The sequence below is a fragment of the Aulostomus chinensis genome, chromosome 2 (genome assembly GCF_037954235.1).
Source record: "Aulostomus chinensis isolate RoL2024-O1b breed Wild chromosome 2, RoL_Achi_v1.0, whole genome shotgun sequence".
Taxonomy (NCBI): Eukaryota; Metazoa; Chordata; class Actinopteri; order Syngnathiformes; family Aulostomidae; genus Aulostomus; species Aulostomus chinensis.
The window spans coordinates 5176330-5193179 of record NC_141321.1 but is presented as its reverse complement, the minus strand read 5'-3'; the positions used below and the strand labels follow the sequence as shown (position 1 = coordinate 5193179).

Below are 16850 nucleotides of genomic sequence, written 5' to 3'. Positions count from 1 at the left end.
CACAAATTGATTATGATGCTTATTTCAATTTTGGTTGTCAATATAAAGAAAATGAAAACTGAGTTTAGACAACGTCAGAACCTTCGGAGGTTACCATCAACAATATCATGACTGAACTGTTGCCAGTGACACTTGGTGGCTGTAATTGTCAGTTAAATGTCCAGACCATTCCGTCTGTGACTGACAGCTCACTTTCGGGTTGTGACTTTTTTTTTTTTAATTCCTTTTTTCAGAGCTGAACATATCTGAAAATATTCTATCCTTATTCCGTAATATTTTATGTGGCTTGCCCCCGTTAAGCAGTCTTAGCACGGAGACTAAGCCTGTATGTGTCCATGGGGGTTCAATGAGGGCAGCAGCAGGTTACCTGTCCCTCTGAATTGCTGCCCCAGGTGTAAACATCCCCTGTGGATGAGAGCACCAGAGTGTGTTCAGCTCCTACAGCAACATCCTGGATGTGGATCCCGGACAGAGCCGACACCTGCTGGGGACGGTTGTGGTTCCTGGCTCGGCCCTCAGGTAAGCCAATCAGCCGGTCTACAACAGCAGAGTACAAAATGTTAGGATGACGAGATTCCCACCCTCAAAACACACAAATGATACTTCTGTACATATATACTGAGTACCTTGGCCGAAAGTAAACACTTTGCCATCTTTGGTTAAAGCCACAGAGAACTGTGTTCCACAAGCTACTTTTTTGATGCCAATTCCACACAGCATATCCACCTTCTGGGGAATCAAAATTTCATAATTACATTGCAGAAAACAAAAAAACTGAACTAAACTTCAACCCTCCTCAAAAACCTAAGAGACCCCACCTGAGGTGAAGACTTGGCTGTGGAATTGCCAAGTCCCAGTTTTCCATAATCTCCATCGCCGAAAGCCCAAACCATCATTCCATCAGCAGAGATGACCAGCGTGTGGTTCAACCCACAAGCAACCTGAAGAGGAAAAATTCCTTCAAAGCAGCTGTAAAACCATTCGTCTGTGACCATCCGTTATCAGAGAAGAATCGAATGTTTTTCTGGTAACTCTATCTTTCTCCCCCTTTTAGCTGAAGCATCATTTTAATTGAATCCCGCCTCCCTCCTCTGGGTGGTTCTCAGTCACATGTGTTGCCCTACCTGTCCAACTTGGTAGCCCTCCAGAGCAGTGACCTTCTCTGGCAGCTTCTTGTTTGAAGTGTTTCCCAAACCAAGTCTGCCATAATCACCGTTACCAAAAGTGAAAAGCTTTCCATCAGCTGTTACCACAGCTGAATGTTTGAACCCACAGGACATCTAGAGAGCAAAAGAGAAAACAACAATCCAATAAATGTTCGACTCTTGTATGGCTTCAGCAGAAGCTATGCACCAGAACAAAATTTGGACTCTTTTGGACGACAGGATGCACAACTATTGTAGACAAACAAGAAATAAAATCTCAAATGTGGCACTGAAACAGAAATTGGCTCTAACAACTGTCCTCTCTCTTTCCTAGAACGAGTCCTTTGACTGCATGCACTGTTCTCCTAGACTGACCTGCACCACCTCCTCTCCTTGTAGGGCTTCAATCTGTCTAGGTCGGCGCTGACGGTCGCTATTCCCATGGCCCAGCTTGCCGTAGTCCCCATCCCCCCAGCTGAACACCTCGCCGCTCTCTGTCAGAGCCATGGAGTGGCCGTCACTGCCGCAAGATGTCACCAACTGAGTCACGACAAAACCTGAGGAACACAAGACAACAACGGTGGTCAAGGCACATTTAAAATATTACAACTGTACTGAAATGGAACAAGCACACAGCGTGATGTGTGATGGGGCAACATGCCCAATGACTATTAACCATATAAACATCCCTCCCCCCACTGCAGCAGAGTAAGAAGACACCATTTTGAATTTGGTGGCCGATTTGTAAATCACAGATGTTATTCAGATGAGTGTGTGATCAAACCTTCCACAGGATCTTCAGATGCCCTCGACTGTTGGACCTGTTAGGACGAGGAATTAACATGCACCTCCAGTGACCACGTGGGTCAGATCTCACTGTGTTGCTCAATATGCAAACGAATACCTACATCGTTCAGGCTAGCAGAGAGAGGGGGAGAGAGGGAGAGGGAGGGAGAGAGAGAGAGAGAGAGAGAGAGGGAGAACAATACTATGTCCAGGGGGCTCACTGAACAGCCTTCAGAGTCACCTTGAAGAGCAGAGATGACGGTGAGGACGTGCAGGTCGTCAGAGTTCCCCTGCCCCAGACGGCCGTAGCTTCCCTCTCCACAGGCCAACACAGTCCCATTAGGCTGGATCACAAAGGTGCAGTTCTGACCACACACCACCTGGTGGGTGAGAGGTGGTGACAGGGAGATGAAGGAAGATGAAAATGAAACAGCCAGAGGGAATGAAGAGCAGCAGGCCTGCTGATATGTAAAGTACATAATTCAAGGGAGAAACAGATGTGACAGTGGACAGCAACAAGGATCAGTTTTTAGCAGGGAGGGACACAACGTACATATAAGTACAAATACCTGTGGTTTGTTTTGTTTTTAATATAATTTATTGGCAATCAATGGGATTTTTCAGTCCCAATGAAAATGGTGGACGAACTGTGTGAGTCTGAGTGTCTCAACAAATGAGAGCTTCAGCAACATGGTGGTCTCTGGGTCTGTATGTGTACCTGCTGTGCCTGAGAGAAGGAAGGTGCAGTTGTTGGCACCAGGATGTTTCTGCCAGCTTCTGCCAGCTGGCCATGGCGTCCAGCACCCCACAAATACACATCACACTTCCCTCCAAGGTGCCAGTCCTGGAGAACCAAACACACACAAAAATTAATATGTTAAAATAAAAAGTTGACTCTTTCTGATTCTGAAGAGAATTAACTTGAAACCTTTCTAAGAGTACATGCAGACACGGGTCTGAGTTACCTCTGGTCTAGACGTGGCCCAGGACATGATCTGTTCATCCATACCAGATGCCCATTTACTGTTGTCCTGCAAAACAAGGTTGAAAACAGTTCCTGATAAACATGACATATTGAGAGTGCAGGTTGCGTCATCAATTGCAGCTCCAGTAGCAGCGGCCCCCGCTCACCATTAGCAGAGCCATTTCATCTTTGGGCACCGGCTCCAGGTCAGGAACAGTGAAGGACTCTGGGAAGGTGGCCCCTCGGGCCAGGGCCTCAGCTGCCTTGACTGTCGTAGAGAAGCAGTCCAACCAGCCCCACTCACTGGCGCTCCAGACGGCGGTGCCCGACTCTGGTGGGCAGTGTTGGAGGTAAAGCGGCACTGGTGGGCAGCACAGGAGCTGGTCCAGGTGGAGTCCCACAGCTAGGGAGGCTAGGCACTGCATGTAGGGGCTGTGGACCAGCTGCTCCCCACATACAACATGGGGCTACAGGTGGAGGACACAACGGTGATGATCATCTCAATATGTCCTTGTCCAGTTGAACACTAGGACTCTCGTGTGAACTGTTATGCAGTTGGACCATGTTTCTCAAAGCCGTGTCTACCTACACAACAACCTCCAGAGAGGGGTGTAAACAAGTCGCCCATTCACAAAATCCTGAATTTTGTTTCATGGTGAGATTTGCTGCAACTGTGGGATCATTTAGACACAAATGTAGAGCTGACAGGCACACGTTGACCCCCTTCAGCACACCTGCTTCACAGCACTTTGCCCAGGAAACTAAGACTGCAGATCACTTGAAGCATCTGCTAAACTTGCACATCTACAGTTCTGCAGATGTGAAAAATGACTTCCTTTTTCATATTTCAGCAGGGAGATTGATCTTCAGTTTTCTGTGTGCATTCATTGTGTTGTAAGTCGGGTTCGGGGCAGCATGGCTTGTAGCGGGGGTGGTTGTCTAGCAACAGAAGGGTCGCAGGTTTCGATCCTCACCTTGTCAAAGCATCCTTGAGCAAGATACTTAACCTTAGGGTGGAAACAAGGGGGGGGGGGGTGACCTCTGGCCTGGATTCAAGCCGGGGTTAGCTGCGTATGGGACATGCACACTAACCACTCAACCACCTGAGCGAGTCACTGAACTCCCCTAACTGCTCCTGATGAGCAGGTTGGCATCTTGCATGGCAGCTTCCACCATCAGTGTATGAGCGAGTGGCTGAACGAAACACCACACCACCAAGGTAGAAAGGCGAGTCCGTTTATCACTGGTATGGTAAGAAGGGGACTGACTATAATGTTCCCTACTGTGGTCTCAAATAAAATGGTCAAGGGTGGACTTCGCAAACATCCCTCTTGCAACACAGAGAGTCAGGATATTCAACTTTATGACTATTAAGAAGACGTGTTCCACACCTTCTCATAGGCATACTGCTCCTGCAGCATAACAGGAAGTCTCTCCAGGAAGGCCCTCATGCAAGGCGCCATGTTGAGACCCACTACGCCTTGCTTCTTCAGAGCTGTGCGGCAAGTTGCCAGCACATGGTTGGATGCCATGAAGTCTTTGGAGCAATTCACCACCAGGACATCCTAGAAACCGGCCACAGGAATAAAGACAAATGAAGCAGTGCAGGGAGAAAGCCTCTTATTTTGGTGATGCAGCAGGAATCATTGATAAGTTTAAATCAGCTTTTACCTTTGACCTGTTGGAGCAGACAGCCACACCGACATCTGGGATCCAAACAATACTCTGGATAGCTCCTGGACCAGCTACCACCGTCTGGACCACTGACCCATCCTGTTGAACACACGGAATGTCCCCAGTGAGGAGGCAGGGCTGCTGTACACCTCATGGACGTATACAGCAGGACTTGTGTTGATACCAAACACGCGCAACAGAATCAGTGAGGTATTACGAGGACACGACCTGCTGGCGCACTGATGTGCTTGGTCAGGTGAGTTTGTGATGAATCATTTGTCTTTCTGCTTTCATGCTTGCGCTCTCTGGCACATCAGGAGCGGCCTGTCTATTCAAGCACATGAAGTCAAGCTTAATGAGGAAAGATTTGAAAATCTAAACTGCTTGTCAGTTAGATTTCATGAGCAATTACCTGCCTAGGGCTGCTGCTAGTCTGGCTCATGATTACCTGCATGGCTTGAGCGTGGCTTTCTACAGCCAGGTAGCATTTCAATGATGAACGTTACGACCAGTTTCCACTGGATTACTTACACATAACCTGTGAGGGTGTCAGCACCTCCACCAGTGTGTATGTCTTACTCTCAGGGACCAGATGTTCATGAGGCCTCCCACTCCTCCAGATGCCAAAGCCAGACCATCAGGGCTGAAGGCCAGCGTTCTAACGGGAGTGATGTGGCCCTTCAGCTGGAAAACACATGTTGCTCCATCTTCTGACCAGCGGGAAGACTACAACATAACCAGAGTGACAGCTTGTGAGGGGAAGAACAAACATGTCTGCTGCCATGGTCAAATCCATCATCCCTCCATCCCTCCCTCCATTCCTCCCTCCATCTTCTCCCGCTTCTCCTGTTGAGGGTGGTGGGGGTGGAGCCTATCCCAGCAGCCTTCCCCCTGGACAGGTCACCAGTCCATGGCAGGGCCAACACATAGAGACAGACAACCATTGGCTCTCCCAGCCACGCCTACGGTCAATTTAGAGTCTGGATTAACCTGGTCCCTCTTGATGTCTTTGGACTGTGGAGGAAGCCGGAGAACCGCAGTACCAGCGTACCCCCCCCCCCCCCCCCAAAAAGAAAAAGAAAGACCAACTTTATAAGTACCATAAATTTTGGTTTTGCATCATTCTCCCACCATCCCTCTGAGTCAGAGGAACAGGATTCTGGGAAGTTGGAGATGACCTGAGGAACAGTCCACACGGAGACCAGACCATTCTGGTAGCATCTGAAAAACACAGCAACATGAAAGTCTATCAAACACCAGACGTACATCAGACACATCTGGCCTCTAATGCACCACGTTTTGACTTTGGGATTATTTACATGACATGCAGTATTTTAGGGGAGCATTTCTCGCTGTGTTCTGAAGGACAAAAATGGGAACTTTTCCTTGATATTTTTTAAATTTTTCCTGTGAAGAACTAACAAAGTAGAAGTTATAAAACTCTACCTGGTTAGATACAAAGTAAAACAAAATATATTCCCAGAGGAACAAGATCCTATGGCTGTACAATAAAACCAATAAAGCAATTTTATATATATATATATATATATATATATATATATATATATATATATATATATGTTTTTTTTTCTCCATTGTATTGTATTTTATTATATCGTATCAACATTCAAGCCCAGGAGATTGAAATTCCAGACGGGATACATAAGAGCAGTGCAATGTTTGGGTGCACTTCAGTTTCAAGGACCAAGCAGTGAGTAACCATGAGTTGGATCCATCAAGATGCTTGGGGAGTTTTCAAGTCTTTATCTTAATCATGCAGCAGGAGTTGAGTTCAAATCAGCAGGCAGGGTTGGACTCACAATAAAACTGGTAAAACAAAGTAGATTTTTCACAGAAGACCTCAACAAATAAATGTGTATGAAGGTATTCATAAAGCACATTTTAAAGCACATGTGACTTTTCCAAAATCATTCGGGACTTGGTTTATTTTTCAAATCTTACTGTGGCCTGGGAAAGGTCCTTGGTTTTTCAGGACCACATGAAACAAAACAATGCCGTTCTGTGTCTTTCCAGAAGTTAAAAGTACAAGTCAGAGAGAACATTTAAAGCTGACTGACAGTCCCAAAAGCTAAAAATGTAACTTCTTTATGAGAATTTTTAAAACAGAGAAACAAAATCAAAAGTGAATTGAGTGTGTGATTGTGTTTGACCCTGATGAAAGCCAGAGCAGAGTTAATACGTTCAGTCCTTGTCTGACCTTGGAGCCATGATAATGACTTCCTTTAACCTTTACACTTTGTGCCATGACTCTCAAGAATTCACCTCCCGTTTTTAAGCACAAAGACTCGATTGGTATCGTAAAACAACCTACATAGCTAGCATGCTGAGGGGTTTAGGGCCACGTCCAGGGAGGCTGCACCAGGCCACACTGTTAACCAGGGAAGGCTGTCTGATGCTCTGCAGGCAGCGCCAACCAGAGCCTGACTCAGAGTGAGTGTCAGGACCGGCCCAAAGCTTGACTGTCTCTTCTTTGGCACAGGTCAGCAATATCTGACCATTTGGACTCCACTTCATACCAGTGATTGACTCCTGGACAAAAATACAACATACAGATTCAGTTCTGCAGCAACATCTGCAGCAAATTTGAAGCTGAAACCAGTTCTGCTCTACCTTGTGCGCATCGATGACCACAATGGCTCCTTTTTCTAAAGGCTCTTTGGATCCGATCAGCAGCTTGCCATCTGCGTAGCCCACAGCAAAAGGCTTGTCTTCACTGTACCAGGCAATGTGCAACACAGCCACTGAGTGAAGACAACATTTCACTTAGTCCCAGCTTAAGCATCAGCAACAGGTAGACCACCGACATCTGGGCAGTTAGGACGTGTCACAAGAATCAGTCTTACCATCTTTCCTGCAGCAGTGCTCCAGCTCTGTGCGGTGCATGACAGAGGTATCCTGTACCTCTATGAGGCCCAGGGATCCGTCCATTCGTCCCACCAGCAGCATGTCAGTGGGCTCCCCACACCACAGAGTCTCTGCCTCCTCTTCAGGCCAAGCCAGTGCAGACACCCAGTGAGGCTGCACATCCAAAAGGCCTTTACCACCTTAAAAGGATCAGAGCCGGTTCAGAACTGAGCCCCTGCCGCTGAAACTGCATGTTCACACACTACAAGATGTTTGAAGAGTCTTTAGAAAAATTATGACCCATGAGCGAAGTAATTAAGAATGCCTGAAGAGAATAAAAACACACAGGATGGGTTTCATTGCTTGAGTGTGAAGGACACATACAGATTTAAAAAAGAATCATCAAATGTGCTCATGAAAGTTCATAGCAACATAATTGTGGACTTTCCTCCTCGGGGCAACTGAGAGCAGCCGAGAACAGATGGTGCAGGCTGGCGGGTGTATGGAGGGAGGCATGAAGTGATAATTGGACCACAACTAGTCTGAGGGCATATTTATCTTTAATGGCAGCTATAAAATCTTAAAGCCTCTCTTTCAGATTCTGGGGACCTCCCCTGCGTAATAGAAGATGAGCAGTTTGACAAGACAACTCAAATCCCAGAGTGACTCGGTGCAAACCCACAATGACAACCGTGTCCTGACAAAGTGACAGTTAACAGACAGTACAGGATATATTCAAGTTTACATTCACATAACTGGAGGAAAAATACCCAAGAAGCAGTTCTTATTCACGGCTTTATCCTGTCAGACCTCTGAGTAAAGGAAGTGCACTGTCGTGACTCAGCAGTAGAAGCCTCACAGCGGCGTTTAATCATCACAAGCTGGAGTCTTAAGCAGGTCAGCAGGCGTAGCTGGCGTGGGCGGGATGGGTGGCGAGGGTGAGCTTGTAATGTGTAGCTGACATGATGCCCGGCTGACAACAGAACATCAGTGTTCTGTCACTGCTCATCATTGTTCCACTTAATAAACCTCAACCACCTAAACAACATTTAATGCAACTCTGACTCGGGCCAGGGGCTAGCTTAGCTTTAGCTTCAGTGAGCTAGCTCCCCGAGAGTGGAAGAGGAGGAGGGAGAGGGTGGAGAGGAAGGAGCGTGGACAAGAACTGAGCATGTGACCGAGGAGTGGCTGAGAGTCTGAGAGTGCGTGAGGACAAAGATCATCTGAGAGATGCTGCAGTGACAGTTTGCTGCCCAAGCTGGAGATCTAAATGTGTCTGCACCACATGGACCAGCACGCGTGTCCTAAGTAACATATGCTATGAAAACAATGAATGCCTCTCCAGAGAAGCTGGACCATTTACCATTTACTTGCCAGATGTTGACCATTTTCTCCATAGCAGAGGCCAGATATTTTCCAGTGACACTCCAAGCCAGAGGAGATGAGCCGAAATCACCCGGCGATCCCAAGGCCTCGTCTGAAGAACCGTCACTGGTGGGACGACAGAAACAACAGGGCACTTAGAGGTGATGAAAGCTGACAACTGACATCTGACTGCCATCAGCCAGGGGCCTGTTACGTGTAACGTGTTAGCAAACTGTTTCCCTTCTGAACACCCATCCGACACATAACACAAGTGTTCAGAGTGTGGTAACAGCGTAAGAGTGCTGCACAATTTGGTTGCTGTATGTTGTAATTATTGCGATTTTCAATCGACGCATGATAAGCAAATGGTTTCATTGGTCTGTGTTCTCGGTTATCGAAAAAGCACAAAAATGACTGATAACTTGAAATGTGTGCTTCTCAAACGAACAGATGTGCAGTGCTGTTTGCAAAAAACAATTTTTCTAAACTAAATGTATAGAAATAGCAAAAGTGTATAAGAAATACAGCAACTTCTGCAGCATTTCTTTTGTACTGTTCAACATAATAAGAGCATCATTTGCAGGCAGTTGTAGGACTGTACAGCCTGACATACATTCACTGCTCATGTGGAAAATCCAAAGATGAAAGCTTGAAGCTTTGACCAAAGGAAGAAGACACAATGTAGTTGCAGAGAGAAGATACGGAGACCTTGAGAAGCACAACTTTGCTACAGCTATTTGCAGGGATGCACCAGGTGCGTTTTCCGTTCCAAACGAAACACGGTTCAGAGCGTTCTGAGGTCTGTGGAGGAACAACGGTGCTCGTGGTGTTTCAGGGGACTCACTCTTTATTGAAGATGCAGGTCTGCTGGAGGGTGTACTGGCTCTTCGTTACATTCCACACTCTAACTGTCCCATCATTGCCACTGGTGGCCAGCAGGCCTTTCTTACTGCACCAGCTGCAACTGAGGACCTGAGGGAAACAGAATAGCGATGTATTTCATACCAAACCACTCCTGAGTTCTCCACCAGCGAGGGAAGGCTCCGGTCCCTGTGTTGACTCACTCTGCTCTGGTGAGCCTCCAGTTTGATGAAGGAACACTTTCTCAGGTCCCCTGCCATGTCGGCAAAAGTCTGCGGCCGGCTCTGGTTGTTGTCACGGTCATGAGCGGCCAGTGTGCGGACCAGCTGCTGGGCAGCCCACTGGCGGTGCTGTGATGAAAGCCTGGAGGACAGGCAGCAGGCCGCCAGAGCATTGGCTAGCTCCAGAGGGCCTACAGCGGAGGGATTATGGGAAGGATGGGCATATAATTGCGCAATTAGACCTGCTCGACATGGAGAACAAGATGAGAAGGTTGCCCGGTGAGTGACAGAAGGTGTACAAAAGAAAATGACACAAAAAGCACAGAAAAAAACAACAGGTGAATCAAGTGAAGAGAAACAGATGTGGTGCTTTCATAGCACAAACAGGAGCCATGAGTGAATGAGAGACTGAAGGAACTTTTTGGGAAAAACACTTCTTGTCCATCGAAGATAGAAACCCTTCGCTCCTCTGTGCTGCATCCCTGCAGGTTAATTTTGGTCAATAAAACCAAACAACTGTTAACACCTCCAAGAGCGACTGCTGTTGATTATCATGGCTGAATAGAGAAGAGAGGATTACATCTGAACACATGAGGACTCTCAACCTGGCCTATCTGGCCCAGAACAGACCGAGGCTCCCTTCAGACAGCGCCTCCATGGCAGGAATATTACAGCCCAGTTACGTTTGCCCTCTGTCTAGAAGTACAAGACAGAAAGGGGGAAGAGATTCTTCCACCTGATCCAGCAGGGGAGGTATTAACAGCCTCAGATGACAGCTGTGAGAAAGGAGCCGCTCATTCAAAACAATGTCACCGTGGCGTCTGCTGCAGAACGTTATGTAAATTCATAGGATGAGTCAGTGAAGTGGAACCAACCAAATGACTTTGGTTCTATGCCACCAGTGAAGAGTCTCTGCGTGATAGGGAGGAGAGGCTCGGCAGCACCATGTTGCTATGCTATCAGGCTCATCCGCTACCATTCACTGCCTTACGCTAACTAGCAGTAAGCTGGTCTCTGAGAGTCCCAGCTCCCTCAAGTGAAGGGTCTCCATCCTTAAGTCAGGCTCTGAAGACGATGGACTACAAGCGTGTTTCCCAAAAACCGGCGAGTTCCTTTAGCAGTCAAATCTGATGAATAATGACATACGCAAATACATGAGACCTAAATCAGTAAGATATATAAGACACTGTCTTCTTGTGAAAGTCTTCAAAGCATAAAGTCACTGCATGCTTTTATTCAATTATGAATACAAAATCAGACGGAGCCGGTGCAATAATTTGATGAATCATCTCCAGGAATGATTCATTTTCATGTATAATTGTTGCAACTCTAAACAATGCGACAGCTTGCACAAATGCAGATTTGGGAAAAAAGAAATGTATAGAAGCAATGACAAAGGCAAGCAAGTCAGTGCAGCTGCTGCACACCTCGTCCACCACGTCTCCATACTGTACCTCTTTTCTCCATGTCGGCCTTGTCATAAGCAGGTCGGAGTCTGGCCCCTTTATCTGCCAGCAGGGCCACCAGTGCCTGCGTGACCACAAAGTTTGGAGAGGTGATGAGCTTGTTCTCCTCAGCGACACCGCGCAGGAAGCTGGGTAGGAACTTCCTCTGGATGGGGTCGTCCACGGTGGTCAGATTCATGCCTGTGGCTGCAGAGATCAGGTTCTGCAGAAGAAAGAAGCTCCAGGGGTGATTGGCTGCTTTAATGTGTAGACAAAAGAAACTGATGACAGCATAATTAACTATACTTTCAAAATTAGAATTTGGAAGTATGTCTTTGATGAGGATCAGTTAGCATTATGCATCACATTTACAGTACGAAAATTTCCATCCCTCCATGTTCCCCCTCTTCTCCTGTTCAGGGTGGTGGGGGTGGAGCCTATCCCAGCAGCCTTCCCCCTGGACAGGTCACCAGTCCATGGCAGGGCCAACACATAGAGACAGACAACCATTGGCTCTCCCAGCCACGCCTACGGTCAATTTAGAGTCTGGATTAACCTGGTCCCTCTTGATGTCTTTGGACTGTGGAGGAAGCTGGAGTACCAGAGAGAACCCAGCAGGAACAGGGAGAACATGGAGACTCACCCAGAAAGACCCCGTGCTGCAGCCGGGGCTCCACCCACAACCTTCTTGATGGGGGCCACAGGGAGGACCACTGCTCCACCAGGCTGGCCCGTACTAAACTTTCTTCAGACTAAATCCCCTGTTAAATGCCGTCCCTTCTCTCTCAGAGACTTTTTATCATTCAGACCCATCATAGGTTCTGCAGTGACTCATGTAAAAAACACAACAGTGACATCTGAAATGACTAAGCAGATTTGGGGGTTGAATAACAGGAACTTGCTTAAAAAAAACAACCACATCCCTGACGGTTGAACTGCTCCAGAACACAAATCTTCACAACAAGCAGCTAAACCAGATCTCAAGGCTGAGCTAAATGTAATAAAGACATGTTTCAAGAGGAGCATTCTGTACCTGAGTGCAGAGCTGGACCAGCAGCTTGGCGGCATTGGGACTGTTGGAGGCCAAGCAGCCCACTGCCGTACTGAGGTAAGCCAGACAGGAGATGGGTTTGCTCGCCTTGGCAGCCCCACGGGGCCTTTCAGCATGGCCAGAGCCCGATGCAGGACTGGTGGAAAGACCAGCTCGACCAGCTGCCGCCAGGCACATGAGCCTGACCAGCGTCCTGATGTCAGTCAAACCAAGAGACTCCAAGCCTGCTGCAAGGCTGCAGCTGGAGCCACTGAAGAGCAGGAGAGAAAGGGTGGAGGAGATGAAGGGAGAGAGACAGAGGGAAGGTAAGAGGATCATCCAACATTGTGTAACCAGAGCAAATTTAGGCAACAAAAATGTTCATTTCATTTGATCAATAGGAGTGAGATTAATTAATTTCCAGAGTTGCTAGTGTTTGTTTCAGCGAATGCAAGAAGATAAATTTGGGCCTCATTTATGATCCTTTCTTGTGGACGAGTAAAGATGTTTCATGAATGACGCTCACTGAACTTTGACAAAAACCCCCCCCAAAAAAGCAGGACGCTGTGTCTCCTGTCAGGAGGGTGTGGTCATCTGCTGGTGTTGGTGAAAGCTACCTGACAGAGAGCAGGGACAGGGCTCTCATCACCATGGTCCTTGCAAGCAGCACCTGAGCTGCAGCGGTCACCCTCCTCAGCGCCATCACACGGTCATGTGGGTTCTGCAGGGCTGCTGCCTGCTCCCCAAGGGTCACCCTGCCTGATGAACTCTTATCCACTGAGGTCTGACAGCCTGAAAAAGAGCCACAAATTCAATATGGTGCTTTTACAGTTTCCTCAAAATATCCAAGTCCACAAGGTAGAAACAGGAATGAACTTGTGGACTTGATCGCTAAACAGGTAAAATCACGGTTTGGATGTAGTTTTGTTTCTTGCAGTTTCACTCTGTTTTGAGAATGATAGCATGTGGATAAAGACGGCTGAAACTGAACGGTTCTGTTCTTTATCATGACCAGTCGTAACTAAGAGAGCAAAGTTTCAGGTCATGCGGCAGTTTGGATGCTTTGTTTTGTGTGTAGCAGAAAGTAAAGAGTAACCAAGCAGCATGACATGAACAGCTGAACAGTGAGTAAACATGATACCCAGGCGCGTAGGTCTCAAGTCACCAGTCTGTGACACTGCCGATATTTAGGAAGCTCACCTATCTGCAGGAGAGTCTCCTCCATGCTGTTGGTGGCTGTCACCATTGCTACAGAGGCTCCCAGCGGGTCGCTGTCAGGGAACTGGACAGCTTCAGGGACAATTCTGCGCTCACTAAGACCTAATGGGCCTGCCAACAGCTCAAATTCCTCCTCCCCCGTCAGCTTCTCATCTTCATCAACATCCAGCATGTCCCAATCCTCTGTCGTGGGACACACAGACACACACATATGAACTCAAAGATCGCAGCACGGAACATGGAGCAAACGATAGCCCATCTTAGAACGATACACTTTACCTTCATAGACACTGTCCTGCTTTCCCAGGAGGTCAGGAGCCTGTCCTTTATATCTGAATCCACACAGAATAAAACAAAAGGAGTAAATTAAGCAGTTTTTTTGTCTTTAATTTAAGGAAGTAATTTGTACGCAGGTTTCTGCCTCAGTCTAATACATGAACGCCTCCTCTGCTTTCCTGGAGTGTAGAAGGAGTTTCTTCTGGGTCTGCCTGTGTAAACAAGCCTAGAATCAGCAGGTCTAACATACAAACAGACCACAGGGATGAGGAACTTCTGTAGGCCGACCAGCTGGGAGCAGCATCACCATGGGTTTCCTGACCACACGCCAAGGTGATTGTCACGGAAAACAAAAGTTTATTGGACTTACATGTTCTGCTTAGCACGATAATCTTCACAAAAGAACACCACCTGTATGACCTTTGAAGCCTAACTGCAACTGTTCAAAGGACAGCGCCAATGTCCTGCTATGAGCAAACTACATCAGCAATGCACTTCAGCATCAGCACGACTCAAATCCCTCTGGGTCTGATTTTGGCACGGTGATGCTTCAAGTCTACGGCCCGCTTGGTAGCACTGTTTGCCTACTTGTTAACAACCGTCCTTTTGACTGCTTCTTAATACACACATACGGTATTTACTGATAATCTATGCTGTAAGAACAAAAAGAAAACCCTCAAATGTCTTAATTTAGTGTTAATCACAGTCCTTACTTCAGACATGTATTTGTAAGGTTTTAAATTGCATGACATTGTATGTGGGAGTTAAAAGCCTAAACGCTAAAGAATACTACTGCTAGCTGCACCTGGCTGCAGGCACGTGCCTTTTTTTTGCATCTGAGGTATGCACTGGTGCTGGCAACAATACTGCTTCACATATGTTGCTCCTTGCCCCCTCAGGCGTGAACCCAGGAGAATCTGTTGACTTCCAAATGAGGGAATTTTGGCACATTTATGTGCCTTAAAATAGCTCCTTCTCTCAAGTGGCTCAAGGACTACAGAGGCTGCCCCAGACGTTACACATCATCATGGCAAAAACAGGAGCAGCGAGAAGCAAGTTGTGGTGGCATCAAAGACATTCAGCTGTTAGCTTGGTCCATAGCTGTTAGCTTGGTCCATAGCTGTTAGCTTGGTCCATAGCTGTTAGCTTGGTCCATAGCTGTTAGCTTGGTCCATAGCTGTTAGCTTGGTCCATAGCTGTTAGCTTGGTCCATAGCTGTTAGCTTGGTCCAGTTTAACTCGAGCTTTAACCCGTGACTGACTTTGCCCCTCAAAAATTTGCAAAACAAACTGCGTAAGTCTGATAATCCTTTGTTTGCCACAGACCTGATTTCAGAAATAATCCAAAATCCAATATAAAATGCTGGACTGTTGGATTTTTATTGAAATGGCAATGCTAACTTCTGGGTTAGACAACAAAGATCTTTTCCTCCAGGGTACTAGGACTAATTTCGAAATCATTGAAAACTTCAATTTAGAACTAAAGTAGAATTTAGCTTGGTGATATTTTGCTTCTTATTAGCTGCTGTGAAGACATCTGTACAGTCTAGCGCCCTGTTCCTTTTTTAGCATCATTTACACCCGTAGTTACCAGTTTCATTCTGAACACCAAGCCATAAAAGAACCTTAATAACACTGAAACATTGAACACTGTTGAATGCATACGCACAGACAAAGTTATAACTTTGTAGCTACATAAAGAGGACTCATTAAAATCAGTCCCTGTCCATGTCAGCGTATCTACCTCTCCACGATGGGAACTTTGGCCTTGCTTTTGATGGCCAAGTACTTCTCTCTGCAGGCCCCACACAGCAGGTAGTAGGGGTTTCCACTGCCACACTCCCCTCCGAACCAGCCATCGACATAAGAGCCGTTACTGCGGTAGCCTTGCCGGTTGGCACTGCGGCCACAGCCTGGGTGGCTTTTCTTCATGTGTTGATTGAAGTTGGCCACGTTTGCTTCACACAGCTCACACACCACCACTTCATCTCGATCATCAGTCTCACATACATGCTGTGAAGTGTGGCACAACAGCGGAGAAGACAACACGCATTTACATAAATGAGGACAAACAAAGACACAAGTCGAAGTTTCAGGGCTTCAAAAAAAAAATGAACAGCATCCATGAAATGTGGTATTTAGACATATGAGTCAATGAAATCACTGTTCAAGCAGCAGCCAGAATTATGCTACCATTTTGTTCTAGTTCTTCGGTTTTCATCTCATGCCATTCAACACGATAAAGTGAGTGTTTTATAAACCTGACAATACAGGTGGAGATCCAGCATGCACACATCAATGTACAGTGAGTGGGAAGTAATGCAGCCCAGATTAAGAGCAGGAGGTGATGGCAGCCTCTGGCCATAGCATAAAGTCACACACACCCATGTTGGCCAGTCCAGTACCTCCGGGATCCACATTCCCAGAATGTCGGTGTCACTGGCAAGGTCCTGGCCAAACATGGCCTCCATGGTCTCCTCGTCCAGGTCCATCTCCAGCTCTTCATCGAGGTTGAAGTCGTACAGGGCACCCGGGTCTGGTTGCTGTTGAAGCGATGGGACCTCCCGGCGTGACTGGCTGTGGTGTGCCTGCACTGAGCGGTACAGCCCAGCTAAGAAGGAGAGGAAACATGAGGTGTAGGGCTTGAAGGTGAGACGGCACTTTGTTTTGGCAAAATGTACAAACAGAATGATGACTTTGAGGAATCCTCTCACCAGCCCGGGCCAGCAGCGTGCGTGCCGCTAGGTCAAAGCGGTGTTTCCTCCCAGCAGCAGTGCGGCCTCTGAGGGGAGCGCCACTGGAAGCTGATGCACTGTCCTGCTCCAGGCCCTCGGGACTACCAAAGCACAAAATAGACATCATTTTTTGAACTTATTATTGGTCGTGAACATTTTACAATAAACTGCAGTGTTTTCAGAACCGCAGCATGAGTGATGGAACACATACGTTTGGATTTCACCTAACCATGATACGTTTATGAACACCTTTGAAACCTGTAATT

At 47.1% G+C, this 16850-nt stretch overlaps 1 protein-coding gene across 5 annotated transcripts in view; it reads right to left on the bottom strand.

Annotated features, from left to right (window-relative positions):
* The window catches only part of herc1 (HECT and RLD domain containing E3 ubiquitin protein ligase family member 1), a 67912-nt gene that overhangs the window by 10623 nt on the left and 40439 nt on the right, over positions 1 to 16850 (bottom strand). For 3 of the 5 annotated variants that reach the window (XM_086223693.1, XM_086223722.1, XM_086223712.1), the window contains exons 44-70: positions 16564 to 16685; positions 16234 to 16460; positions 15594 to 15862; positions 13854 to 13906; positions 13557 to 13757; positions 12974 to 13148; positions 12360 to 12627; positions 11336 to 11549; positions 9864 to 10123; positions 9644 to 9771; positions 8798 to 8925; positions 7434 to 7634; positions 7201 to 7331; positions 6902 to 7119; positions 5670 to 5790; positions 5149 to 5295; positions 4567 to 4668; positions 4287 to 4460; positions 3063 to 3362; positions 2897 to 2962; positions 2650 to 2775; positions 2173 to 2311; positions 1521 to 1702; positions 1125 to 1280; positions 819 to 941; positions 627 to 729; positions 368 to 537 (exon numbers count right to left, since the gene is read on the bottom strand). In XM_086223693.1, the coding sequence (XP_086079819.1) occupies positions 368 to 537; positions 627 to 729; positions 819 to 941; positions 1125 to 1280; positions 1521 to 1702; positions 2173 to 2311; positions 2650 to 2775; positions 2897 to 2962; positions 3063 to 3362; positions 4287 to 4460; positions 4567 to 4668; positions 5149 to 5295; positions 5670 to 5790; positions 6902 to 7119; positions 7201 to 7331; positions 7434 to 7634; positions 8798 to 8925; positions 9644 to 9771; positions 9864 to 10123; positions 11336 to 11549; positions 12360 to 12627; positions 12974 to 13148; positions 13557 to 13757; positions 13854 to 13906; positions 15594 to 15862; positions 16234 to 16460; positions 16564 to 16685 (4504 nt within the window). The remainder of the gene's footprint in view (positions 1 to 367; positions 538 to 626; positions 730 to 818; positions 942 to 1124; positions 1281 to 1520; positions 1703 to 2172; positions 2312 to 2649; positions 2776 to 2896; positions 2963 to 3062; positions 3363 to 4286; positions 4461 to 4566; positions 4669 to 5148; positions 5296 to 5669; positions 5791 to 6901; positions 7120 to 7200; positions 7332 to 7433; positions 7635 to 8797; positions 8926 to 9643; positions 9772 to 9863; positions 10124 to 11335; positions 11550 to 12359; positions 12628 to 12973; positions 13149 to 13556; positions 13758 to 13853; positions 13907 to 15593; positions 15863 to 16233; positions 16461 to 16563; positions 16686 to 16850) is intronic. The other 2 variants (XM_086223701.1, XM_086223729.1) reach the window with 2 other exon arrangements.